This window comes from Perca flavescens, chromosome 11 (assembly GCF_004354835.1).
Source record: "Perca flavescens isolate YP-PL-M2 chromosome 11, PFLA_1.0, whole genome shotgun sequence".
Classification (NCBI taxonomy): Eukaryota; Metazoa; Chordata; class Actinopteri; order Perciformes; family Percidae; genus Perca; species Perca flavescens.
The window spans coordinates 15,691,689-15,713,707 of NC_041341.1; the positions used below are offsets into that span (position 1 = coordinate 15,691,689).

Below are 22,019 nucleotides of genomic sequence, written 5' to 3' on the forward strand. Positions count from 1 at the left end.
AAATAGGACTCAGAATGCAAGCAGAACATACTGGTATATACTGTAGGCAAATAACTATTTGCTACACGTAGGCCTACACAGCATGGATTTAATCAACAAAACAGGCAGCATAAGCAGCACAATACTGTGAATGAACAAGGTAAACACTAGATATTTGATTGTGGAAAATCATGGAATGGCTGCAATGAAATCACTGGCAATCCAGTTGAGGTGATTAAACTGAGGTAGATGGGCCTACTCCACAGTTGATATGAGTAAATATTGAGAGGGAGTGGAAAGGATAGAACATGAGTGGAAAAAGATAAGTTCATTTAAGTGTAGTTATTGTTTATGGTGATGAGAAAGGTTATCATCATAAGCATCACTTGTAATGTAAAAAGGCATGGGGATAACAGATTTTTTGCTCGATGTTGCGATAAACACTGCCACCCAATGGTCGAAATGTGCATTTTTAAGGTGGAATCGAAACTTAAGGATAACTGGAGGTGAATGTGGAGCCAACTTCAGCGTTGTCTACATATATATGTAATTTAATTATATTCAATGTATTTATATAAAATAGATATTTAAAATACCGTATCTTGATATAAATATAATTTGTTTGTTGATTATATTTTGTATTATTAATCTGATTCTAGTTGTAACAAAAGGTAGCCTCAATAAAAGTTATATATATAGTTCAACAATGGCTTCCAAAACGTAGTGGAGTAGAAGTATACGGTGCCAGGAAATTTAAATACTCAAGTAAAGTACAGGTATCTCAAAACTCTACTGTAAAAGTGCAGTAGGCTACTTGAGTAAATGTACTTAGATAAAGGACAGTTGATTGTGCGCGGGAACAATCTGTAAACTCTTTGTTCATCTCGCTCTTTTTCCTGATGCACTTCCGGTCTTCACCGGATGTTGCCAAGAAACATTGAAGCGCCCTGTGAAGTACAGAATCGAGCCCTTATATGCTGTCTATGATCGAGCCCAGAAAAATGTGTTCATACCGCTCTGTTTGCAAGGTGTCCGTGTGAAAATTGTTGTCTGCAGTCTACTGATATTCTCCGTTGATATCGAGAGAAGCCCCGGTTTAGGGTAAGCTTTAGCCTTGCTACGTTTAGCCAGCATCATAGACAAGCTAGCATTAAAAAGCTAACTTTGTCGGCTAACGCTAGCGCTAGCAGACCAGGGATTTTCCCTTTCTGTTGTGTCCAGGCACTTGGAGAAAAAACACTTTAAAAACAGAGGGTTGTTGCGGGGGCGTACATGAAAATGACTAATAATGTCATTGGCCTGTTTTAAATAGGTAAGTTGGCGTTACACGTGCTATCTATGCAACAAACATTGTAACTGCAAATTATATATTTTATAGTTAAAATACACACCGGATTTTAACATGTAAATATCGTCACTGTTAAATAAATGCAAGCACGCTGTATCTATCTACCTCATGCATACATGAAGCAACCTGTTTTTTCCAGCAACCTTTGCACTCTGATTCTTTATATTGATTATTTTCTTAATGTCAGAAATAGCCCAGTAATGAAATAGTTAAATCCTAATTTAGTTGCTTTTTGTGAAGTAATTTAAATGCAACCGATTGTGTTTAATGGGCATATGATATCGTCTCATATTGATTGCAGGCCCACAAATTGAAGTAAATCAAAATCGTATAGTGGCAGACTTTTGATATCATCAAATATTGTATCGTTGTCCAATGAATTGGATTTATATATACGTATTTATATCGGTACCTTGTTTTAGCTTAGTCTTTTTCCTTGTATGTATACGCATACTTGGCCAATAAAGCTAATTCTGATTAACATCATTTTTCAGATCCTGATCTGTTACTCTTGATATAATTAGTAGTACCTGTTGTTTTTGTAAATGTATGTTGGGTTGAATTACTTTATCGAGACACCTAGGTTATATAGGATCTTTTTACTTATCAAACAGTTATACTTTGGTTATTGCGTAGAAAATAGTCCTTGTTTTATATTATACATGTTTAAAGTTTTTCTTGCTGTGACAGAGATATTTTATAATTTTTGAATGTGTTTCTTGCAGTTTTCTTGCTGTGCCTTACCAAATTGTGGACCATGATGGAGCGAAGAAGAGCCTTAACTATTCCATTTAATGTTGACAAGAATAACTTGGTATGTGTGACCTATGTTTTCATGACATATATATGAGCTTTTAGTGTGCAGTATGAATTGCTTTCTCATCCTGGCAACATAATAAGTGATGCTTGCTTTATGGCTGCCATCATAAATTGTGCTCACAAGCTCATTGTGATTGGTTAATGGTTCTACCTTGTGCTTGCTTATGCACAGATCTGCTCTGTGATTGCTTGATTGCTAACGTTACTTTGCATAGTCAAAGCTGCTACTATGCTACAGTTACCATAATAAGCTGCAGTGGTTTCTTTGCGGTTTCTCTGTTAATCGTGCAGCCTATAAAATTTACAGAAAGTACCAAAGTTGATGCCTTCAAATTGCTTGTTTTGTATGACCAACAGACAAAAACCTTAAATTGTTAAATTTACCATCACACAAAGATGCGAATCAGCAAATCTTTAGAATTGGAAAGCTGAAACGAGGTAATGTTAGTATTTATGCCTAATACATTAATAATAAATCAATCATCAAAATAGTTGCAGATGTATTACCTGTCGATCGACCAATTAATTAATTAGTTAATGTTTGCTGCTTTAATACCAGTTTGGCTAAAAAGCTGCGACAACATGCCTGCACGACGTAGAAAAGTAATTTCAACATAGTGGATTACAAATCAAAGCCACAAACTTTGCTCATTTGCACTTGCTGTATTTGCAAATCAAGGAAGAGTTTACATGCTTTTGGCTGATGCTTGTCTTTTCACACAAGCATGGTAACTAACCACCTTGTGAATTTTAGATGGATAACCCACTCAAAATCTCCGTGCCATGTCTTTCATCAAAGTATGGGAAGTTAGAAAGACAGGTACAGCAATATTTTTGCTCTCTGTCCATGCTATTTTGGATTATTCTTGAGGCTCACACCGTTTCCTTCGCTTTAACAGGTTTCCTGGACTACATTTGCAGGTTGCAAACGCAGACATCGTGATTCACAGCATAAAAATGGTTCCATGCTGTTTGATCACAAGCATGCAACATTGGAAATGGCCAGGTAAGACTTTTTAGGCTTTTGATTGCAGTTTGAAATAACTGGTAATTTTTCTGCCTATCAGTTAAAACAAAAGACAAATATGTTGTGTTGTCTTTGCTAAACTTTATTTTTTTCTTTTCAACTAAATCATTGGCCCTGCCTCGTACAGTGGTCCCCTGTCAACACCCAGAGGCAGCTTCTTCTTCTTCCAGAAAACTTCTGCTCTAACTCTGTTCTTTTAAATCAGGGCTTAAAACTTTTCTGTTTGTCACTACATTTTATTGTTTTATTTATTTATATATTTGTTTTAATCATATTTTGTATTACAACTTTCATTCCAATGTTTGATATACCTACTTTTGTTTAGCTTATTATTATTTTGTATTATTATTGGCAAGTTAACAGTGAAGATGCAGTCTAGAAACATGGGGAACGAGAGGGGTATGACAGACATGCAAAGGTCCATTGCGGTAATGTGGCATTTTAACCATTTGGCTACAGAGTCTTTTCCTTCTGTCTCTGTCTCTCTGTCTTATGTAAAGCACTTTGAATTGCCATGGCTTGTTTTTGATGAAAGGTGCTATACAAATACTCTTTCCTGTGTAGTTCATTGCAGCTTTCATAAGATGGGGCTTTCACCCTGAATATTAAGTCTGAGTCTTATTAAAGTGGTTTACAGCCGTGTTCATTTTCATAAGCAATTACAGACATTTCTGAAGCCTTTGAACATCTAAAGCAGGAATATAGGCTGCGCCTTTGGTGTTCAATGTAACAAATGAATTCCTAGAGTGTATACATAGCTCAAATTGTCTTTTACATAAAATACACAGCCTTCAATTTCCTTTTAATATGATGACTGTATGCATGTAATTTACAGGTGCTGTTTTTATTTTGATTGGTAGCTTTTAATTGGTGAGAGGTAACTTTATTTGAAAAGCCATCATCTTTCCCAATTTTTGAAACTGGGGTAAATTTGTTTCTACAGTGACTGAATAACATTGCATTTTTTTGTCCAGCATATACCGCACCTGTCAACATTATGTGTTATTAAATTGATTAATACTTGCACTGTGAATTACACACCATTTTGCCTTCTATAATACCAATGGTGCATAAAGTGATACTGTTCCTTTTTCTTGGAACACTTCTGTCTTGCTGTATTTGTTTTCAGAATCTTTAGTGTTGTCTAACTGTAAAAAAAAAAAAAAAAAAAAACTCCTCTCCCACAATAATTTAATTTAAACAGCTTTTTACACATGGCATTGCTGTTGCTGTTTAAGGTGAAGCAACTCCATCCATGCAAGTATCATGCTGTCTCCGCAGATAATACCGAAACCTGTGAAACCACGACTAATCATTCCCGCCATTTTCATAAATATTGGGTTATTGCCTTTTTTTTCAAGATTTTTTTTGGCCTTTCCACCTTTAATTTTTGACAGGACAGCTACGTGATGAATGGGAGAGAGAGGGGGAAAACATGCAGGAAATCGTCACAGGTCGGATTCGAACCCTGGACCTCTACGTTGATGTATAAACCTCTCAGTATATGTGCGCCTATTCTACCACTGATTCAACCCGACCACAGTTATTGCCTTTTTAATTTGAGAAAATATGACATATTGCCTGCTTAAAGCAAACTAAAGCACCATGACTCAAGGCCAAGCTTATCATTACTGCACACATGGCTTATCTACACCCCTCCCTCTCCATCAGCTGGTATATCCAAAGTCTGACCTGCGATAGTAGATGAGCTACAAGTTAGAATACCTTGAGGGGTAAATATGTTGTGGAGTTGAGATGCTGGAAAGTTGCTTATAATTGCTTCTGTGTTTCATCCTGTAGGAGAAAGCCCTGCCTGATCCTCACCGATGTCCTAGAGACAGAACTCGGCAAGGCTTATATAGAAAGGATAAGAATGAGTCGAGGACGAGTGTCAAGTACGCAGAGGGAGAGTGGTCGATGCAGAGAGGAACCCCTGATGTGCAGAGACGTGAAGTCCAGTCAGAGGGAGGCCAGAAATGATAAAAACAAGAGTGTAACCCCTAAATGTAACCAGAAAACCACCTCCTCACCTGCTCAAAGGTAGGCTGTCCCTGTTGAAGGAATAGTTTAACATTTTAGGGAATAGGCTTTTTTGCTTTCCTGCTGAGAGTTGGAGAACATTGATACCACTGTCTTATCTTTGTTATAAATATAAAGCTACATAAAGCCAGTTAGCATGACTGAAAACTGGAGGGAAACAGCTAGCCTGGCTCTGTCCATATGTAACAAAATTTGTCTACCAGCTCCTCTAAAGGCCACTAATTAACAAATTTCTTTCAAATTCGTACAAAAAGCGAAGTGTATGAACAACAAGTTGCAATAATGCACCGGACTATTTCTTGGCCGGGGGGCAATGACTTCCTGAAGATTTGTCGCCACAACCTTATGGACAAATGAAAGGTGCAACACATAACCCCACATCTGAACTTTCCTCTCATGCTTAATCAATACCCCACTAATGGGTGAGGTGTCCCAATGTGGCAGTCAACACTATACTCCAGTGAAAGCTGATCACCCAGTGCATTATTGAAACAGTTCCTACTTGGATTATCTATTATCGGTTCAAAAAATGTTCTATGTAAAATTTTTCTATTAAGGAAAAGATGGAAAATAAATATTTGTGTGTGTGCTGTAAAGTGATTAGAAAAAATGAAATCGGAATCAGCTAAAATCGGTATCGGCTGGTCAAACTCAATGAAAAATCGGAATCGGCCTAGAAAATTGTAATCGGTGTATCTCTAATACAATCATTTCTTTTTGTAATACATTATGGCATTAAGGCTTTCTGGGTCCCAGGGGTGTTCCACTTGTGGCTGCTGCACAGCTCAGCTTTATTCCAGGGGGACTTTTAGTATCTCTGCAATAATAATAATAATAATAATAATAATAATAATAATAATAATCACATAGATGGACAGTTGCTGAGGAGAAAGGAGAATCACACCATTAAGTGCCTGGCTGTAAATAATGAGACAGAAAATGCAGAAAGAGCTGTCTCTTTGTCTTACAAATGATGTTGTACTGGTAAGAAATAACCCTAAATTGTCAGGATAATGTGGTGGTTTTTCACATAGACCTGTAAGTAATGAACAAAAATTTCCACAAAAACAGTAGGAGGTATTCTTTATTATGGTAATTTGTTTTTCAATAAGTTTAAGGAGAAATTACCTTTTTAATGGATTTTGGCTCCATTAATCCTTGGCTATCTCTAAATTTTCCAGGCAGAAACTTAGTGATTTTATTTGGAATAATACAACTCAGAAAGATTTTGGAACTTGAGATTCTAGTTCAAATATGTGTTTCTGCATTTGTTTTGTTACGTGTCTTGAATGAATACATGTATTGTGATTAGGTAGGATTTTGAGTATTTAAAGTTTTACACTACTTCATGTGGCTTTGCACAACATAATCTGAACTTTGTGTTAATTATTTTTCAGGTCAAGACTCAAGAGAAGGTCACAAAATGTTGATGATGAAGAGGACATAGAAGAAAACAAAGATATCAAGGAGGTGATAATAGGACAGGACAACGGAGACCACTTCAGATTTGCTGAAGTTGTAGGTGTGTAAACATGAAGATATTCAGACACAGTTACTGATGTCCTGCTGCTCTCCACGTCCATTGTACTTTGCGGAGTTATTCTGATGTTAGTTGTAGTTGAAGCTTTGACTTCATCACTTATGTTGAAAGCATCTCGGAAAGCATCATGCTTACATTTCCTGCTTTCCCCTGACCTTCTTTCCTATTTCCTTTTTAATTTACGGGTTCTCGCATTGGGAAATATTTGATACTCCCGGCCTTGCTTCCAGAGTTAATAAACATATGCTATCCTTTATAGTTCTGTAAGATCAAACACTGCAGAATTTAATCACCTTTTCCCTTACCAACACATCTTCTTTTCTATTTTCTAGTAGTAGTAGTAGTAGTAGTAGTAGTAGTAGTAGTAGTAGTAGTAGTAGTAGTAGTAGTCAGGTTGATCAGTGTTTCTCTGTCTCATACAGATTGTGGGTTGTCTGTGAGCTGGGAGCCTGCCGAGGATACGGGAAGATGTGATGAGTTCTCCCCAGCCAGCATTAAGGACAAGTGGACTGATCCAGAAGAAGAAGTACAACACAGTGTGGTGAGTACTATACAGGGTCACAGCGATTCTTACCAAGGAGTAAACTTTATTTATTTTTTCTTACAAAAGGCTTAAAATGTTAATTAAAACGTCACTGACCAAATAAGTTTCAAAATGCATCATTGTTGCAGCTCTTCTTTCACTCGTCGTTCTTGATATCAGTACTTTCCAACTCACTGCTGGTCTCCAGCAGTGCAAGCATTGTGGCTCTTTCCAGACCAGAATGAGTTGTCTGAACTCGCACCTAAATTGAGGTCTGTATTCTGTGCTGTCTCAACAGAAGAGGAAACGAAAAGATGCAGGTTCCCAGTGCAATGGGATAGGCAGCCCCAAACTCCACCGTGAGAGTGTGCTTCGCCTCACTGGAGAAGACAGAAGAGATGGAGGACCGGCCCCTACACGTACTTGTCTGGAAGAAAGTGGAGAAGACGGAGATTTGGAGAGCCTGGATCGTACCATTGTACAGTTTGCGGTGGGAGCAGATGATCAAGCAGAAGTTCTGGTCCCAATCATCAGTCCTAATTTGGAGGCTGGAGACTTTATTGGTACTCCCAGACAAAGTCTTTCATCTAGCCAGGACAACACAAACACAACCAGCCCCTCTGAACCCAGTGAGTACAAAAGCACAGAATGCCAGATAATCTTCTAAACCTGGAAACTTTATTCTACTGCTAAAACATTTGTTATTGAAATTATCTATGAGGAAAGTCAGGAAATAATTACTCTGGCAGTTTATTTGATTCACAGCTGCAACATAGTGTTTTGACCTCAACAACCCAACTGCATTTTACTGCAAACTTGCAACTAGTTAACTTTCTAAAGCAGGCGCAATCGCTTGTTTGCTGAGAGTCGCCACTGTCACACTAAATGCTTGCTCTTGTGGGGGAATTACTGGAATTGTTGGGTCTTTGTAAATTATAGAGTGTGGTCTAGACCTACTCTCTGTAAAGTGTCTTGAGATAACTCTTGTTATGATTTGATACTATAAATTAAATTGAATTGAATCTGGGCTCTGATAAACTGTAAATTCATCGAAGTCTGTGTCCATAACGCTATTTTCTAAACGACTGTAGCTGTCATTATATTTCACACGGTTTTCATGGTAAATCAGCCGCCGAGGCTTTCACCGCTTTTTGTTTCTCTGCCTGAGGAGAAATTGCTGTACTCGCGCTGTTGTTTATTTGGTTTTCATGAATTTTTGCTCACCAAACGCTGCCTCTGCCATCTTTACTCGCACAGTTTTTAAAATTCTAGCGGATGATATGCACACGACTTGCCTCCCTGACATTATAGGCTGAGAGAGTTTATGGCTTTGGGAGGGGCAGACGTGCGCGTGTCATTCAGAGCACAAGACAAAACAAGAGTGTTCTTGCAAAACAGAACATGGTAAAATAATCTTTTTTTCTCGATTGTAGTATTTTGGTGATCGTTTGGGAGTCGAAATCGAAATTCAATTAATTGCTAAAATACAACAAAATACTTGATTGAACAAATTCATCATTGAAATGAATATAAAAGTCACGACATGAAATGTGTATATTGCAATGTGTATATTGCACCAGTTGATGTCGCAATAACGATAAGAAAACGATATATTGTGCAGTCCTAGTTTTCAGCCATGCCTTCACCTGCTAGTGCAGTCCTCTTCGTCTCCAAAGCTGAACGCTGCTACTCAGCGGTGACATAAAACTCATCATTCGAGCTGCTGCGAGCGAATGTCGCCGGACTACACCATTTTGTAAATGTAGCCATACTGAGAAATAGTTTCATGGAGCTGATAGGCTAAATTAGCTTTGTATCAACTCATTTGGCAATGGCTTGAATGTAACGGACATTCGTGAATATAAAATAGTGCACTATAGCTTTAAATTATTCAGATAATGATATATTGGCTGATATTAATTTTTGCACATAAACTATATGTTAGCCTACCCACATGTCTTTTTTAGGATTACTACTGTCCTCTCCTTTTGAAAGCCCATTACCTCTCCTTTATGCAGTGTCAATTAAGTGCATGTGTGTGCTTGTCTTTGAAAGCAGTAACTAGCATAATTTCCAAGTATAATTCACACTGGGCCTGATGTGTTGTTCTTCTTCTTGCTTGTATTTCAGTTGTGCTGTCCAGTGATGATGAGGAGAGTGGTAATGTTCCTCAGCGCTGCAGCCCAGCGGCCCAAAGACTAATCACTGTGGAAGACGCAGTAATACAGGGACAATCCTCGCAGGAAGCTGTGGCCAAACGGCAAGAAGCTTCTGACATACAGGACATGAAGGTTGGCAGAATGTGTCCCTGTATTATGTTTGATACAACAGAAACACGTTTCATTAAAGATCAAGAATGTTACTGTGTGACAACTTAGTCTTGTATTTGACCCAACAAGAGCAGAGCAGAGATGGATCTTGGGATATAGTAAAAGGAAAATTTAGATTATTCTGAACTAGTTAATACTTTTTTACTAGGGGTGTAATGATAGACGTATTTGTATTGAACCGCTCGGTACGAGGCTTTCGATTAGGTACGCATTACAAACCAAATATTTTTTTTTAAAGAGCTTATATTGTGTGAAATATAATGTTCTCAGTTCTGCTGCACTCAACAAGGCAGCCCAAACGACGTAACGGGCAACGTGCGGTCTGCCCTTCCCACTCCCAAAGAAAAACACTACTCCAGTCAGGCATGCTACGCTGAACTAGCTCGTTGCAATATGGCTAGTAACGTTAATGTGACCAGATTACCAGGCCAGAATTAGAAGATCCTCCAATAACCAACAGGTCTGGCGTTTGGAGCCACTTTGGTTTCCCTATAAGTTATGAGGGTGATGGCAAGAGAGTGGTGGATAAAAAAACAAAAACAACAGTATGTCACATCTGCTACACGAGAATATTCTACACCAGTGGGAACACTACAAACATGTCAACTGATTTCCGCCGACATCACCTCAGTGTGTCAATAACTGGAACTAGACGAAAACAAGAAGCAACATGCACGCTACAAACTATCCCCGCAGCATTTAAGCAGCACTTTCCAACTGATTCAAACCGGGCAAAAGACATCACTGCGGCGATTGGTACTTTTATAGCGGCGGATATGAGATCCTACTCTGTAGTGGAAAACGCAGGTTTTACGAACATGGTTAAAGTAATTGAGCCCTGTTACACTATTCCTTCATGAGCCTATTTCAGCCAGACCGTAATTCTTGCTTTTTACAAAAAAACGAAAGCCCAGATAGAGAACCAATATTCCGAAGCACCAGCTGTTGCTCTGACAGCAGACAGATGGACGTCAAGGGCTACACAAAGCTACCTGACTGTAACGCGTATATATTTTTCTTTTATATGGAGCTGTTTTTGTTTTATATGCTAAGAAGACACCCCAGTCTTTGGTCAAAGTAAAAAAGCTCATACTTTGATGTTAATTTTAATAAAAAACTGAACCATGACACCACTGTCTCGTATCGAACGGAACCGTGAATTTTGTGAACCGTTACACCCCTAGTTTTTACCACTGTGGTGATTGGTTTCTCATTGGCACCTGTCAAAAACACAAAAAGATAAATTTCTTGTGATTATAATGCCTGCATGTTTGCAGGATAGTGCACCCCTTAATGTTTTTAAACTTGGCTATATATATTAAAAAAATCATGTTGTTGGAGGATCAGTGGCAGAGAGGCCTGCAGTCACAGAAGCTTTGAGCTAACAGGAGCTTCATACGAGCTTCATTTTACTATGAGTTCTACCTTTTTAATCAGAAATATTTACATAATTCTTAGCCCCCCATTTCCTCTCATGCTTACAAGATATTATTGAGAGAGATGTTTTGATAACAAGATACCAAAAAGTCATAGCGTCCATTGCTGTCAACTGCTGTCAACTGCAGCTGTCGTTGATGTTACTACCACTAGATGGCACCATAGTAAGAAAGTTTTAAATCCAACACATGGTGGCTTCCTTAAAAAAGGAAAAATAACGATATTTATGAAAATATTGGTTTAAACTGTTTTGCTTGACCTTTCAGCTCCGTCTCATTGTAGTATTGGAGGTTATTGTACTGTTATGTATTACTATTTGCCCCATTTTCTCCAAACTTTGTGTGTTGCAGGTGTTGCATGTAGTTGTAGATGTCCCTGGTTCAGTGGTAGTTTCTCCCATCCCCAGTATAAACTACTCCTTCTCCACGCTGCACTGCGGAGATTACAAAGGGAAAGCGAATGGAGACGTCATGGTAACTTGTATAAACCACAAATACATCATATTTCAGTATTCATATCACATTTCAGGACATGAAGTGTAACACGGTTTCAACTCTTCTTTCACAGATAGCAGACCAAGAAATCATCATACCACTGACAGGTAATGATGGGAATAGATTTTGTAACTTTTGGTGTCAAGTACACTGTGTTTCACACAGTTTGTGATTATACTTGAGTGTACCCCTGGATTGTTGGCCAAGAAGTATCTTTTGTTAAACAAAATAGGTTGAATATTAGTTTTGTAAAACAATGTTCTTATGTAGATACATTTTCTAGAAAGTACAAGTTTGTTTCTGACAAACAAATCACGATTAAATAACCTTGATTACTTTAGTCTTGAGCTGAACCTTCAGAGAGTTCCCCAGACATTTACAGGACCTAGTCAGTCATGCTTTGCAATCCAAATTTTTTTTGCACAACAGAACTGATATCGATATTCTTAGCAAAAAATATGCATAGCAATGTCTGTCAGGTAATCCGACCGCCACTTTGGGGCAGACTGAAATATCTGAAAGAACTATTGGATGGATTGCCCTTAAGTAGGGCCACAGTAATAGCCACACAGAAGCTTAAATCTGCAGGATATTGGATTGACGTTTTTTTGGATATGGTAGTTGATATAATGCTTTTACTGCTATGTTAAGAGAAATGTGAGGTGTATGCCTGTTTTTTTGTTTGTGAGGCAGCGTTCATCATTTGATACTAACACTGCGAGCTACTAAGCTAACCTCACCACCTCTTTTTCCCCAGACACTGATGAACAGGTGGATGTGATGTTAATCATTAAGCGTAAAGACCTGAGGAGGTACAGTGTTTGGGAGCAGCAGGAACTAGAGGACCGTAAGTTTGACCTTAGAGGCGACGAGGATCCTTTTCCCGCCGCCGTCCTTCTGTTTTGTGTGTCCGAAACTGCTGCAGCTGCTTTAAGGGGAGACCTCCTCAAGCTGTGTGTCAAACAAGATGGAACCATGAACACTGGTGAGACCGCCAGAAGGCTCAGAGTACACTTCAGCCTCACTTTTCTCAATGTTTTTTTGAAGACACAGCATTTAGGTTGCATTTACTTTAAATCTAATTGACTGTATTTTTATGAAAAGCAATATGTTTATGAATGACAAAGATAAATTAGCTTATATTCTGTTCACAATCAAGTCAAAATAGGCAGAAGTGTTAGTCTTAAATGGTGAATAGATTTCTACATAACTGTTGGCAGCTTTGTTTCCATGTTTGTGTTTAAATTGTACAGATGTCAGTGTTTTGTTTCATATTTCTGATATAATTTTCTTATTGTTTGATATGTCACATTATTCTCAATGTTAATCTGCGTAGGTATATGGTAACGGTGTTATTTTTATTTTATTTTAATAGGCAAGGTGAGCCCCTTCATCTTGCTGACTCTGACAAATCCTGTGGAGGGAATGGAGGGGGCTTTAATGCGCTCCCTGCTGGACATTGACTGTCTCAACAGTCTGGCACATGAAGAATCCATCCATGGTGCAGGCGAAGTTAGTTATTTGGAAGGCTTCTACTCTCCCGTTCTTTCTCTGGATGATAGCATAGAGCTGATTAGAAGAACTGGACTGGACACTCACCTGCTGTCTCTGCTGGGCCTGGAGAGCACTGACCCTAGACTTGACACAGACCAGGATGGTCCATATTCTGATACAGATGAAAACACCACACCACACATCCAGCTGGAGGGTGATTCACAACAGGAGACAGCAACAGAACAAGACACAGGGACCCAAATTAATCCAGAGGAGGATCGGAAAGAACAAGACCTTGAACATCCCTCTGAGGTAAGTTGTTAGCAAGTTGTTTTGGCTTGTGACCTCTTAAAACAAAGCCGTATCTACAGTACCTCATGCATATATTTACTGGTTGTGACCATTTAATTTAGAGTTCTTTGCTATATTTGAATCATGTATAGAGTTCCCAAAAAGTTAAATTAAAAAAAGAGCAAAAATTAGAGGAAAGTCTGAAAAAATAAACATAACTATTGGCAGCAGAAACCGTTTTCCTTTTTTATTTTGTGTCCCCTTGTGGGAGTTCTAGTTGGGAACCACTTGGCAATCATAAATTATCTTGCTCCTTTGATATGAATTTTCTCCTACAGAAGAAAAAGGAGGATCCCTCTCCTGTATACACACTGTGTCATCGTAGAACCAAAGGATCCTACTCCGCGTTCCTGTGTAAACCAGATTCCAGATGGACTAAATTTAAACATCATGGCCTGGCTCGCAGGCAAGTAACCTACATTATCATATATGCAGCTTCTAATGCAGCCTGGCACAGCAGGGGTTGGCACGTGGCTTCTAAATTCGTATAGCCAATGCAGTTCACTCTTAAGAATACAAATACAGTATAGCGATGCACTGATCCAAGGTTTTCTCTCTGGATTCTGATACCTCACCTCATGGTATTTGCTGATACAAGATAACGATGTAATACCAGTGCTCTCTTTTTCCCAAATTTAAAACTTAAAACTCTCACTGCATGGAACTCATTAAGATCATTTTTATGTGCGATAAGTAAGAGACACTAAAGTATGCACCCTAATGTTACACATCTATAATACTACTGTCATTGTAAACCGGCTCATTCTTCTTGCTTCCACCTCTGCTTAGGTTGGTCCAGTTTCCTCCTCCGCCATTGAAAGGAGGAATAACCGTCACAATGGAGGACCTGCAGTGCCTTGACAGTGGGCACTTTCTCAATGATGTTATCATTGATTTTTATCTCAAGTAAGTAACGTGTGTGTGTGTATCTATCTATCTATCTATCTATCTATCTATCTATCTATCTATCTATCTATCTATCTATCTATCTATCTATCTATCTATCTATATGCATGCTTTAAATTTACTTTGGTTCCTCAAGTTTTGTGGAGAAGGGATCCTCTTTGAATAAATGTGTGCGGATGTTTTTGAACCAGATACCTCCTCCAGAATGCCTCTGCTGCTGTGGCCGAGCGCACCCATGTCTTCAGCAGCTTCTTCTACAAGCAGCTGACACGGAGGGACAACGCCAGTGAAGGCGTCACCAGTGACTCGTAAGTAGTGCTGGCAAAAATGAACAAAACAAATCTTTTCTGTTGAGAGTTTTCTAAGTTTTTTATGTAATCGGTCTGCCTATGTGCTGCTTCCAGGAAATAGCCACATTTGCAAAATCTTTCTTCTTCTTGTGTTTTACGTACTACCAATCTATCAGCCAGGTATCAAAATGGAAACTACATAACAAACGTTAACAGTATTACAGTGTTAATAATTGTTTGGCATATTAATCTAAATGTTATTGTTCATATTTCTACTACTGTCACGATACAACGTACATATGTGTTTGCGAATTTTGTAGATATACTAAAAAAAAGAATATATAACGAGTCAAAAAAGTCTCACTATAAATAAATTAAAACGTTCTATAGTTCCATTAGTTATCAGCTTAGTGCAGCCTCTAACTTATTTTTTTGAAAGTTAAATGGAGAATAAATTGGTTAACTTCCACTCAGCACTGCCCATGATGCACTCTTTGTGCACAATGCTTGAGATTCGAGAATTAAAAAAACTCAAAAGGTATATTTGAAGGTCAAGACCTGGTATTTACTGGAGTGACATAAGACTTGGGACTTTTCAGCTGTCAGTGTCTACACATATTTGTATAATGTGAAACACTGTTAAAACTTAATTTGTGCGCCCAGCTGTCAGAGGCAGAGACGGCACCAACGGGTGAAGACGTGGACACGACATGTGGACATCTTCAATAAGGACTTCCTGTTTGTGCCTGTCAATCAGGAGTGAGTTAATTTTTTTTTTTTTTTTTTTTTTAATCTTTTTATTGATCCCCAGTGGGAATTTACACTGTTTGTTAGAAATCACTACACACACAGGCCTGAAATACACACATGCTTGGGACCTATTCATGCACAAATTGAGAGCTGTCAGAATGAGTGGGCTGGACCAGCGCTCTGAGCTGGTCCAGCACATGAAGATGTGTATTCTACAGAGGTTTTTTGTATATATCAAATTATATATCACATTGCTTTGTTGTCTGTTTAGGGCTCATTGGTATTTAGTTGTCATCTGCTTTCCTGGACTGGACAAGCCAAAATCTGAGGCCTGGAGCGGTGCAAACTCGCAGACAGGAAAGAGCCATGGTGGGACAGGCGAGTTACAGGAACAAGAGGTGGCTCAAGGGTCTAAAAGCCCAAATGATAACACAGAGACACCATCCACACCACCTACATTAAACCACAGTGACAGCATGGACACAGAGACAGGTAGGCTTGACTAAATGATACATGCCTTCTTTGTCAGGATCGAAGAACAGCATGCAGTGGCTTTTCATTGCAATTTTCCTGTATTTCTGATGAACATTTTAAAAACTTTATTTATGTTGTGATTGCAAAGCTAAAGGTGTTGGGTTGGTTTCATGTTTTTTAGAAAAGCCTCAAGAAGAATCCACCAAAGACCCAACACCTGGTCCAGTGGTAAGAAATTATTCTGTTCTGTGCTCACTAGGAATAACAATAGTTTTGTTTTAACCAATTGTGTTGTTTTTTTGTTCTTCCAAATCTACTCAGTCTAATTATTACTTTGTTTGTAGAACTGCACAGAGCGGACCTTCCAGAAGAAAACTGTTAGTAAGAGGTGAGTGTGTGCGTTATTCTGCTGCCTGTTAATACGAGAATAAGAACTGGTGTAGTTTTTCACATGAAGCCCCCTAGAAAAAAAACTCTGTCCATACTTGTGTGCACGATTTAACTTTTTGTGTTAAACATTTTATGTTTTATGCAGACTCTATTGAAATATTTGATTTACTGCTGGCTTCAGTGTATCTAAAGAGCAGTCTTATGAGAAAATGTGTCATCAGTCCTGTTCTTCACACATTTATACATAATATTAACACAATCTCTACCATTATTTAGTATAATTATATAAACTTAAAAAAAAAAGGCCCCTTTTTTTTTTTTAGATAATTTTTTTTGGGCTTTTCTGCCTTTAATCGACAGGACAGCTAGGTGAGAAAGGGGGGGGAGAGGGGGAAGACATGCAGGAAATCGTCTCATGTTGGACTCGAACCCTGGACCTCTGCGTAGAGGCATAAGCCTCTAAGTATATGTGCACCTGCTCTACCCACTTTTCCAACCCGGCCACTAAAGCCCTTTTTTTTTTTTTTAAAGCAATTCTGGTCCAGTTGGGCTCCCTGTTCATTTGTATCCTATCAAACACTGGATATAAATTATATATGTATGTCCTGCAGTAGTATGTTCACAGATACCACAAACACTGGTTCAGTGCAGTCCAAAAGCACGTTCACACCTGTGTCTTGTATACATACTGTATACTACAGTGCATTGATTGACAGATGTACGTCTCCTCTTTCTAGGCCGTGTATTCTTATCATGGATTCCCTCAAACTTTCTCTTCATGAGCGGGTCTTCAAACTCTTACGGGAGTAAGTATGACACTTTAAATCCATCTGTCTGTAGCCGCGTGTGTTTATAAATGGATGTAAGATAATGTGTATTTGTCCCTCAGGTACTTGCAGTCAGAATGGGAGGTCCGTCGTGGTTCATCGAGGGACTTTAGTCCTGATCAGATGCAAAGCTCACACTGCCAAGTTCCCCTTCAAGACAACAGCAGCGACTGCGGCCTCTACCTGCTGCAATACGTCGAGAGTTTTTTGAAGGTAAAGAACTTGACAGCATCTCTAGGGCTCTTACCTAGTCTGCCATGTTTTAATGTAATATTGGATCAGCGACAGCTTTAATTTAATCTTTATATTTAGATCAGTGAGATAGGCATGTACACAATAATGGGAAATTCTGCTTCTGTTCTCAGGACCCTGTTGTGCACTTTGATCTCCCTCTACAACTACAACGTTGGTTTCCAAGGCAGCAGGTGCGGAGGAAACGAGATGAAATCAGAGATCTGGTACTTAACCTTTACCGACATCAAAACCTGGATAGTAACAGATAGACAGATGAAACAGCTCTGCTGTTCAGTGCATCACATTCCTGTAGCCATTATTAATCACTGCTCATACTGAGTGACAGACATTTCAGCGTGAACTGAAAATATTCCCTTTGCGTTAGATGCTGTTATCATTTTCTGCATTGACTCAAACAAAACACGTGAACCTCTGACTGTGTGTGGATCCTGGGAGTGAACACGGAGGCAACAGTTAATTTCAAATAAACACCAGGGTTCAACAATAAGGGTTACCCGATGGCCCTGGGGGCAAGTAAAACGCCACATCGGGCAAGTAAATATAACAACCCTCTTGTCTGTTTGGGACTTTCGGCTCTCTCTTTAGAAGAAGAAGAAGAAGATGATGACTGCTGCGTATGAGCTAAAGCGAAAGGGAGTGTTTCAGGCGTCATGGAAGAAGGAATTTTTTTGGGTGGCAGTAGAGGACGTCGATGATTTTTTTATAAAAGCATTTTTTTGTATTTATTTTCTATGAATAATCATAGAAAAATGTACAAAAGTATAACAACGTTAAGCCTCGTTTGTACAGCAAGTTGTAAAGTGTTTTTGTTGAATTTACGTGCTTTGCTGATATTTGATAGACATTTGAGGTCATATGTGACTTAGTATTTCAGTTTGTCATTGGTTTTCTAATCAAAACTGTTCTGATTCTGCAGTCTTTGCATCAGTACAGCTTTACTCGATAAACACAAGCATATTGAACAACACTTTCTATGTTTCCATTCCAATTTCATTATAAAATGACATGAAGCTTCAGGAACTGGAATCCCAACATTCGCAATTCCATCTTTTGTCCCTTATTGGATACATGGAATAAAAATATAAAAACTCAGTCACTCAGTGCCTCACTCAGTTATCCTGTTAGGAGACTTGACAGTCTCTACAAATCATAAGTAAACTAGGATCGTTCACGCACCTCTTTGCAACAAAGCTGATTGTTGTATTCTACCATTTATCTGCGACACCATCTCTGTATTGCGATCATCATGAACCCTAAAATCATATTGGGACACAGTTACCTGATATCAACTTGACTGCATAAATATGCAGAATTAGTCAAAGTTGGGATGTCAGACTATCAATACAGGCTACTGTATATTGTTGGTTTGCATATAGCATATTCTAAATCATAGCTCTGACAGGTTCTCTGAAATAAAAAAATTGAAGTCTCTTTGGCATTACCATTTATTTGTCCAGATTTGACACACCGTTGAAAGTTGATGAATGTAAACTACTAGCTTCAGTATATAGATTAAGAATATTATGGTACAAAATGTGGGAGAAATGGTTCCCCAACATGCAGTCCAAATCATAGAAGGGTGTGTTGTGTTCACTCAGTATTTTTTTATTTTTTTTTAAGCAGCATCAGCTAGGATTACTTATTTACAACATATAAGAAATTTGAATCCTTAATTAATTATAATAAGAATACGACTTGCAAAAAATTCAGGGGTGCGTATACTTTAGCATGTTTAACAGTATGCTCTCAAAGGTAAAACCTAATTAACACTTAAGAGACATTGTAGTCTGTCACTACTGTTGCCTACATTCTTCTCATCAGAGATCAGTCTTTATAGTCTTTTATAGTTTCCCCCCTTTGGTTCAGATGTTTATGTCTTTTAACACTTTATGATGTTTATGATGTTATGTTAGACATTGTGTTGAATAAATGTACAGGGTTGATTCCAAAATGTCTTTGGTTTCAATGGTAAATTAAAACTAGTAGACCAAATGACACTTGTTATTCTGTTGTGTCTTGTTTTTATTTTCTTCTGGAACCATGAACCTAGTTGCATTGAACAAACCAAGTATGTTTTCAATGAGGTATTATATGACAAATGCCAACTGGACAATAGGTTTGTAACTAAAACAGGGACTGAATGTCTGTGTTGTAAATCAGTTGATTTACCTTTTTATGTATTGACGTTTTCTTTGGCTTTTGTTCTTAACCCTCTTTTTTTCTATTGCTGTTAATAATGATCGTATTCAACTTCTCAACTTAGGTTTTCTGGTGGTACATTACAATGCCAATATAATCTGTTCAGAGGGTTACATGGTTGGCTTAGGTGTATTTACTATCTTAGCCTGTCAGATCCCCTCACAGTCTGACTCTGAGTAATCTCCCTCCCATTCTGTATGGCACTGTGCTGCAGCCATTCCCCGTGTACAACATCAACACCCAGTTGTCATTTTTTAGGCACACGTCTCTAAAAGAAATACAGTCCTGCTGTAAATCATAGACTACATTCGTTTGAGCTAGGTGTACCTAATGAACTGGTGTGTATATTACAAAATGTTTATGGATAGCAAGCCTTTTTCACTGCACGCAGTATTGTATATACTCAAGAGTTTGAAATTGTAGTATTAGATACAGCATCATTGAAATCTCTCATCTAGGAAAGCAAACACTGCAAGTGAAAATCAAGAGTAGAACCACTGCCATCTAGGCCTAGTTGGCTCCACTGCTAGTTGTCCATGATCTCATTGTACAGGATCAAGCTGACAGTTAAACACTGGTCAGCCAACTGCTACGGCCAGGTATTTGGTCAGATGCCTGCACCATTAAGGGGACCAATCAAATTTAGCATTTTTGCCTTTGAAGCATTTTAGATACGGACATAAGTATTTTATTTAAACATTCTTACCCTAAAACACAGAGAGACTTATAAAACGATGTTTAACTGCACCTCAAATTTTGGTTACCGGTATATTTATCTCTGGTTTAAAAATGTCAGCTGTGTAAGCACTGATTAGGCTGTCTTGCAGTGTCTGTCTGTCAGTCCACCACTTTGATCCAGACTAAAATATCTCAGCAACTATGGGATGATTGCCATTTAATTTTGTACAGACGTTCCTGGTCACCAGAAGCTGTATTTTAAAGATTTTGGTGATACTTTTAACTTTTTTACCTAGCACTCCCATCAGGTCAACATTTCAATTTGTCCAGTACTTTTGGCTGGGTTATGACCAAAACCTGTGAAAGGAATGCCATTTTTCAGCTTCAATTGTGTAGTGTATTTAGCGCTAATTAACAAATGTTCGCATGCTTAAGTTGGTGAACATGGTATACATTATACCTGCTAAACACCAGGATTTTAGCATTGTCATTGTGAGCTTGTTGCTGCCATTGTCTGCTTACTTAACCTTACCGAAGTTTTAGCCCTTATAACTTGCTCTTTTCTTCTTTTTTTTGTTTTCACGTAATGCAGCTTTAACTCAACTTAAAGATAGGAAAAGGTAGTTTTCCCTTTTTAAAACGGGATAAACCCCATAGGAGGAAGAGTTTAGGGTTAAAGGTCAACTCCAGGATAAGCCCACAACTCTCACTGCTGTCAATATACACAGTTACAGTACATACTGAAAGGATTTCAGTTGCAGCTCTTTAGCTCAACACCTCTGTTGCTAGACCAACCTGACACATAATCACTGTATCTTTGGGTGAGGTGGGGTGGGGTGGGGGGGGGGATTTCTAAAAAATAAGATGGTGGTGGAGGTTTCTTCTGTCATATGACCCTTTGCCTTTTTATTTAGACCAGCAGACACAGGTCCGCCATTATGATCTCCAAAGGCTGGATGTGTTTAATGCCATTTGCCTCATTGGGTAGCAGGGTGCTTTAACAGTTCAGGAAGACTGTCCTTCAACTGGGGGACCAGGATTAAGTCGTTTAAAAAAAATTCTGCTGAGTTTTTGCAGAAAACATTAAAATCCCAATTTATCTCCCTGCAAGAATCAGTAAACTATAATATCTGCATGTTTTGATGCATCTCTCTGCTTGCTGTTGATTCTGTGGCCTTTGTTACTTCCTCTCTGTCCACATATCTTCCACAGTAAGCACCCTCTCTTCCCAGTGTTGCTCCAGTAACTTCTTGGCGAGCTCTTCTAAAAGGCTTAGCGTAAACGGGATTAGAGAGCATTAAAAAATCCCCCTCTCTCCAAAAGCCATCTGCTTATCTACCTGAGCCAGGAGCTGTCCTTTCAACACCGTGGGACACACCTTCCTTCAGCTAAGGAGGAAAGCAGGAAACCAGCATGTCACAGTTTCGTCAAATGATTTTTGTACGTGCTTCTGTTAGTTTTTCCGCGTCTTGAGAATTCTGAATTATGCAAACTTGTAAGAAGCTGTTGAGAGGAAACGCATATCTCTTTGATCCTTTTCCAAGTCCACGGATTTAAACACAATCACGGATTTAACATGAGCATCGTATCTTGGAGTTGTGTTTTCTACTTTGTTGTATTTAGTTTTGTGGTCATATTTTCGAACATAAGGGCAGGTATGTATTATAGTTAATTTTCAAACTTTTTGCATACTACTTAGCCAAAGAAGAGTCAAACATTAAGTCTTAAATGTGTTTTTTTTTTGTGCTACCCCAGATGCAACACTGGAGGGTTCCTCTATGGGTTACCTGAGCCTGTCTTATAGTCAGCAACCTGTGGTGTTACCGCGGGTCATTCGTGTATCTGATGTCAAGGTATCTGATGAAGGC

At 38.6% G+C, this 22,019-nt stretch overlaps 1 protein-coding gene across 3 annotated transcripts; it reads left to right on the top strand.

Moving 5' to 3' along the window:
- Positions 1 to 851: 851 nt before the first annotated feature.
- On the top strand, positions 852 to 19,271 carry senp7 (SUMO specific peptidase 7). 3 transcript variants are annotated; one of them, XM_028591533.1, is made up of 24 exons: positions 852 to 1,080; positions 1,201 to 1,291; positions 2,053 to 2,141; positions 2,901 to 2,966; positions 3,046 to 3,152; positions 4,974 to 5,213; positions 6,611 to 6,735; positions 7,176 to 7,294; positions 7,575 to 7,905; positions 9,407 to 9,567; positions 11,394 to 11,516; positions 11,611 to 11,644; positions 12,295 to 12,522; positions 12,913 to 13,343; positions 13,661 to 13,788; positions 14,172 to 14,288; positions 14,480 to 14,596; positions 15,242 to 15,337; positions 15,600 to 15,820; positions 15,984 to 16,030; positions 16,147 to 16,190; positions 16,930 to 16,998; positions 17,082 to 17,232; positions 17,385 to 19,271. In XM_028591533.1, the coding sequence occupies exons 3-24, from the start codon at positions 2,085 to 2,087 to the stop codon at positions 17,520 to 17,522; spliced, it is 3,150 nt and encodes a 1,049-aa protein (XP_028447334.1). In that variant the 5' UTR covers positions 852 to 1,080; positions 1,201 to 1,291; positions 2,053 to 2,084; the 3' UTR covers positions 17,523 to 19,271. The 3 variants fall into 3 exon arrangements, with proteins under 3 accessions (XP_028447334.1, XP_028447333.1, XP_028447335.1); XM_028591532.1 differs by lacking the exon at positions 1,201 to 1,291; XM_028591534.1 differs by lacking the exons at positions 1,201 to 1,291; positions 2,901 to 2,966.
- The last annotated feature ends 2,748 nt before the right edge of the window (positions 19,272 to 22,019 follow it).

Excerpts from the sequence above, each read along its gene's own strand:
- senp7 (XM_028591533.1), top strand. The coding sequence starts at position 2,085 with ATGATGGAGCGAAGAAGAGCCTTAACTATTCCATTTAATGTTGACAAG. Across the intron at positions 7,906-9,406 it reads AACCAGCCCCTCTGAACCCA|TTGTGCTGTCCAGTGATGAT; the intron begins GTGAGTACAAAA and ends CTTGTATTTCAG. Across the intron at positions 16,999-17,081 it reads GTCTTCAAACTCTTACGGGA|GTACTTGCAGTCAGAATGGG; the intron begins GTAAGTATGACA and ends TTTGTCCCTCAG.